This window comes from Sinocyclocheilus rhinocerous, unplaced genomic scaffold (assembly GCF_001515625.1).
Source record: "Sinocyclocheilus rhinocerous isolate Xijiao unplaced genomic scaffold, SAMN03320098_v1.1 scaffold1314, whole genome shotgun sequence".
Taxonomy (NCBI): Eukaryota; Metazoa; Chordata; class Actinopteri; order Cypriniformes; family Cyprinidae; genus Sinocyclocheilus; species Sinocyclocheilus rhinocerous.
The window spans coordinates 404,460-410,718 of record NW_015644118.1 but is presented as its reverse complement, the minus strand read 5'-3'; the positions used below and the strand labels follow the sequence as shown (position 1 = coordinate 410,718).

The 6,259-nt window shown below is 34.8% G+C and overlaps 1 protein-coding gene across 2 annotated transcripts in view; it reads left to right on the top strand.

The window, feature by feature from the left end:
* fnbp1l (formin binding protein 1-like) overlaps positions 1–6,259 on the top strand; it is a 49,708-nt gene that overhangs the window by 28,206 nt on the left and 15,243 nt on the right. For both annotated transcript variants that reach the window (XM_016575622.1, XM_016575621.1), the window contains exon 3: positions 3,889–3,939. In XM_016575622.1, coding sequence (XP_016431108.1) covers positions 3,889–3,939 — 51 coding nt within the window. The remainder of the gene's footprint in view (positions 1–3,888; positions 3,940–6,259) is intronic.

Here is a 6,259-nt window from a genome sequence, read left to right as displayed (position 1 = left end):
TAATCCTTGTTTAATATTGACCAAGCACCATTTCATTCAAATGCCCACTTAATCTTTAATATTTGGCCATTTCTTTAGGACAGAAATGCTATAGCCACTGTAATTAAATGAATATGTGGACATCAAAACGTGTAAACTCAGAATGAAGGTTTGAGCTTTTATTTTGAAACCGCGATGTGTTTGCGTAGATTTATACCTTACAAATCTGATGAAATGACGCATGTTGCATTCCCAGATGAACGTTATAATAAACCCAAACTCACAACAACTAGTGCTGTGTTCGATACATCGATACGTCGATGTATCGTCACAGAGATTTGACAGTATGAGTATCGATACAGCTGGCCCTGTATCGATATTGTGGCACGTGTGCAGCAGTGGACCGCGCTTAATTTGAATACAAGAACAAAGTTTAAAATTGAGCAGAAAAGTGCGAGGTTTCTAAAAAATAATGAATAGAGCATAATATATAGGCTATAACTAGGTTTAATCTGGCCGCAGAGGAACACAACTGAAACACCGGTTTTAGTTTTAGCTTGCAGTTAAGCGATCTCCACTTCAATATTCTATTCTCAGAAAAGTGTAATTCATCAAGAGTTCATTTATGAGAGAAAGAGAGAGAGAGGGGCTGTGTATGTATGAATTGCCAACGTTTTGCCGTGTTTCTCTATTAACAGTGAAGCTGTGGCTTTAATTCCTTTAGAAACAATGATGTTACCAGCTACTTGTTGAGAAAGATAATGTAGATCTTGAGCGATTAAGCTATTTAGTTGATAAAATTGCGGGGTAGCACAAAAAAGTTTGTTCCTGAATATCTGAGTGCGGCCGCAACGTGATCTGCATTTATTAGATCTTCAAGCCTTTACGATAAAATAACCTCACTGAAGTTGATAGTTCTTGCAGACACCAGCATGCCCTTCACCTCTGTTTCCTAATTGCCAGCCTAACCCTGTCATCCTTTAAAATGTGCAATTCTGAAGTGTTTTAATAAAAGCATTATTTCAGCACACAGAATCAGGCCTCAGGCCAGGTTTCTGCATCTCGTTTCCTCGTCCTCCTCAGGGGACTGTTCTCACAGTCAATGTCCCCCTTGTAAACAACAATTATAATTGTTTCACGATGGTCCTCTGGCGATTTGAAGCGGCCATCCAGGAAGAAATGTCTTTCTGTGGTTTACAGATCAGTAGCAGTGTCCTTTGGGGTGAAGAGCGAGTGAGTCACGGCGAAAACAAGAGGCAGGGGATGACAGAAAACAGAAAGTTCTCCGACAAATACCCAGGAAAACATCAGTCATTCATTAAAAAGACCAGGCAGCTGCTGTGCTCTGTGTTCAATATGTCACGATTTCTTTGATCAATTTAGCGTTTTCGATTTTAATCACGATTTTGACACACACAGACATGCTTTACAGTCATAAATGCATTCAGTGTGAATTTGAAACATATTTCCAAAAGAAAACCAATTAGAGCTTTATCAAAAAGCTGTAACGTCTCTAGAACAGACATAAGGCAAAATAATCACTAAGTAAAGGTGTAACAAAATGTCTCTAGAATAGACACATATGGCAGAAAAAGAAAAGAAAAATCCTGTGTCCAGGGATTTTTTTTTTTTTCAGGCGCGCTGCATTCTGATTGGTTCGGATAGCATTCTGCGGGAGGTCGGGGGCGCGGAAAATCGTGCTATAAGGCGATTTATAAATCACGCAAGCTCATATTGCGATTTTATGACGATTTCGATTAATCGCACAGCCCTAATACACAGCCCTAGATTTTTAAATGGGTTTAATATATCATGCAGCCTTGGAAAACAGACTAATAATGTGTTTTATACATTCTCGTTTGTGAAATGCGCCACTTCCGGTATTTTGCTAGTTAGTCGACGCGAGCAAAATGAAGTCGAGGATTTTTCAAAATCGAATAGTCGAATAAAATCGACGAATCGCGAGTCCTAGTTGGCTGTTTTTTGAATGTGGCTCATTCAATCAGTTTTTAAAGCGGAAAGAACAATTTTTATAATAGGGCTCTGATTGTCCTAATGAACACATCTGGTTTGACCCGTGTTATTGATTTCTTTCTCTTTTTTTCCCTCCATCATTCCCTTATGTTGTAATATTGTTTTTTGCCTTTGGATTCAACGTGAGGGGTGAGACAAATCAAGGGTCAAAAATCCCTGCAGGCTCTAAGTTGTAAGATTTGATATGAGATCAAACTGAGAATGAGACACGCCATAATTTCGCCAAAGGACACGCAATGACTGCAGCTGTGGCCTCCTCTCCTTACCTCTCCTCTCCTCTCCCGGGATGTCTCTGTCCCTGTGGACATTCTGCTGTTGCCTGGATACGGTTATAGAGTCGCTCCTCTTCCCCCCTCTCAAATCTCATTGAAGGTTCTAGTGTAGTACCACATTCATTCTACCTGACAGGTCCCACACTGCTCTCTAAACCCCCCTCAAGACACGGCCCGTCACACATGGCAACACCCAGACTGTTTTCTGTTTACTATGAAGGGTTTCCATAGTAAGGGGTGAATTGAGCCGAACCACATTACGCTTGTTTAATTTTAATATCTTTGTTTTTTTTGTTTTTTTTATTAATCATGTATTTCTGCATTATAATTTTTTTTTCAGCAGGGTTGCACATAAATGTTTTGGATGATTCATTGATTTTTCTTTGATTAATCTGTAAAAAAAAAAAAGCCGTTGCTGCATTTTATCGAAAAAGCATATTGTTCTGCATATTGTCCAGTTGTCTCTTTTAAATCTTGTTTAAATTGAATAATGTAATTATATTTATACATTTTTTTTTTATAAATTAACATGCAAATTACCATAAAATGTATGTTATTTATTAACATTCATATGTGTATTTATAAATAGTTTATAAATATTTAGAATGAGTGTTTTTTTATTTAAAACAGCAATATATATATACTAACAATATTAATACATTTTTATTCATTCAATTTTTACATTGTTTGAAGACAATAAATCAGTTAATTTAATAACCAGTATTTTATTTTAAACTATTTGAAAAAATTTAAATAAAAATAATATAATTTCCAGTAAAATACATTTATTGTGTACTGTTACCGTAATATAAAATTATTCATACAGTGATAAGAAACGTTGGACTGTATTCCTGCCCTAATATTCATTGTTAAAAAACTTTTTAACGTTACACTTTGAAGTGCACATAACATATTTTTTCCACATCACACTATTTGTTGTTTATCAGTTAGATGCTTATGTTTTTACTGCAGCCCTAAAATTCAGTAAGAATTGTAAGATCGTCTGAATCAAAAATTGATTCTGAGATACTTTGGTTATGAGTGTACTAATCATAACCAGACTAAAAGAGGGAGGAAGTGAGTGTTTGTTTGATCCATTTCATGAAGTGGATTTGAGGAAGCTATCATAAAGGAAGTGCCAAACATCATTAATGCAGCTTGATGGGGGTCTGGTTTGGGGAGAAGGGCTGTCCCACTCCATGAGCACACTCAATGGACCCCCCACACCATCCCCCATCCCTGAAGACAGCAACATGCCTGAGCACAGCAGTGCAGCTTCTCTCAAGATCTCCCACATAAGATTTGTTTTTGCGTTCCTTCCCTTGAGTTTATACTGCGTGGGACGAGAGAAGAGGGAAGACAGATTAGCATACCATCACCTTTTTTTTTGCCTGTTTACCATGGTCTACTTTAATTCTCTGATACACAAAGTAAACACACTGTAGACAGACTCTCTTTTGTCTTCATGGCTGTATGAATAACTTTAGTTTTGATGTTAAGGGATGTTATAATCCCTAATGAGTCGTTTTCTTTGATCTATTCATAACATGAGCTGTTTTTGTGTTCCTCTGTGTATTCTGAATTTCTTTTTGTTTCCCAACAGGAGTCTGGTTAAGAAATATTGCCCCAAGCGCTCCAAAGATGATGAGCCCAGGTGAGATAAATTGCATGCTTTCTTTTTTTTTTCACTTACTCTGGTGTGCTCTCAAGTGGTTATGTTTGCAGCTATTTACACTTTTAATGGATAATTAAAAAAAGTGATTTATATATTAGAGCCCGACCAATATATCGTTTAGCCGATATTATCGGCCGATATGAGCCTGTCGCCGATATATCGGTATCAGCTGATATGCCGCCGATATGAAATTTTTTTTTTACAGAACATATAACGCAGATAAAATGCTTGAAATGGTGTAATTACTTAGTTTGTCCAGCAGAGCGTGCTCCATTGTTTGTTACTGGCTACCTGGATGAAACGCTTTAAAGCTCAAGTCTATGGAAAACCACTGAAACTTTGAACGGCCATATCAAACAATAATGTACAGTATGTGGAAAATAATGTGTTTTTTTTTACATTTTTTTATTTGAATAAATGCTGTTCTTTTTTTGTTCAGGATTTTAAAAAAAAATCCTTGTTTACAAGTAGTGATTTTATTGAGACAGTTGCAGCAGCATGTGATAGTAATAATTACAATAATTAATATAGCACAATATCTGCATTGATACATGTGGATGTATAGGCATACTGTTGTCATTTAAAAAAAGGCAAAAGAATATCTGTCTATTGACATGCCTGATGATAAAGATATGTTGGGAGGTAGATTATATATATATATATATATATATATATATTTATTTATTTATAAACATACATTCTGATTTACAATTATATTGTCTGAATAATAACAATATATATTCACAATTTACATTTATATATTAAAAATTACATTACATTTTTTTACATTACATTATATTTTCAGATTTACTTCTATGTATTCAGACTTTAAACTATATATTCAGATTTACTTATAAAAATGTATTCATGATTAACATTTATATATTCAGTTTTGTATATAAATTTCGGACTTAAATCTATATTTTGCAGTTTACATTTATATATTCAGAATTATAACTACGTATTCACAATTTGCACTTATATAGTTAGACTTATATCTGTATATACAGATTTACTTTTACATTTTCAGATTTATAAATAAATATTCTGATTTGTATCTATAAATTCAGATTTATAAATATATATTCTGATTTACTTCCTTATATTCAGACTTACAACTATATATTCACAATTTACATTTATATATTCAGATTTTATATAATGAAATATATATATATATATATATGTATGAACTGAGAGGAGTTTCGTCAAAGCTGACTAAAAGTGATCGAGGATGGATAATTTCGATGAACTTGATGAACCTGTGATATCATCTTCAGGACGAAAAAGGAAAAAAAGAGCAGAAACGTTTTCACGGAACCTTGCAAAAGCAGCGCGTTACGATGGTGAGGGAAAAGCTCCATGTATTGCGTGTAGTCACATCCATACAGTTTATGATGTTTAAGATGGGTTTGGTGCACACAGGGATAAAAAGTACCCCATGTGTACAATGAAATATACTGCTGTATTTTTAATGTTGTGGGCCTATATTTCTGCTGGAGGTCCTGGACATCTTGTTTAGATACATGGCATCTTTGATTCTATCAAATACCAACAGATAAAAAAATCAAAAAGTGACTGACTCTGTTAGAAATCGTATAATGGGCCATGTTTAGATCTTCCAACCGGACAATAATCCAAAAACAAACCTTAAAAACAACACAAAAATGGGTCACTGGGCACAAAACCAAGCTTCTGCTATGGCCATTCCAGTTCCCTGACCTGAACCCTATAGAAAATGAGTGTGGTGAACTGAAGAGGAGAAGCACCATCATGGAGCTGGGAATCTGAAGGGTCTGGAGAGATTCTGGATGAAGGAATGGTCTCTGATCTCTTGTCAGGTGCTCTCTAACCTCATCAGGCATTATAGGAGAAAACTCAGAGCTGTTATTATGCCAAATGGAGGTTTCAAAAAGCACTGAATAAAAGGGTGCCGTTAATTGTGGCCAATGTGTATTAGAGAAAAACATTTATGTCATAATGATATTTCCCCCCATTTTAAATTCTTATTCTCCAATGAAAGGTTACATTTATGTGAATTTTTTAAATAAAAGATCAAAATGATTAACAATGCAGATTTATTTTCACAGCCTTCTTTGATCATATTTACCAAGGGTGCCAATAATTCTGACCAGGACTGTATATATATATATATATATATATATACACACGTGGTCAGAATTGTTGGTACCCTTGGTAAATATGATCAAAGAAGGCTGTGAAAATTAATCTGCATTGTTAATCATTTTGATCTTTTATTTGAAAAATTCACATAAATCTAACCTTTCATTGGAGAATA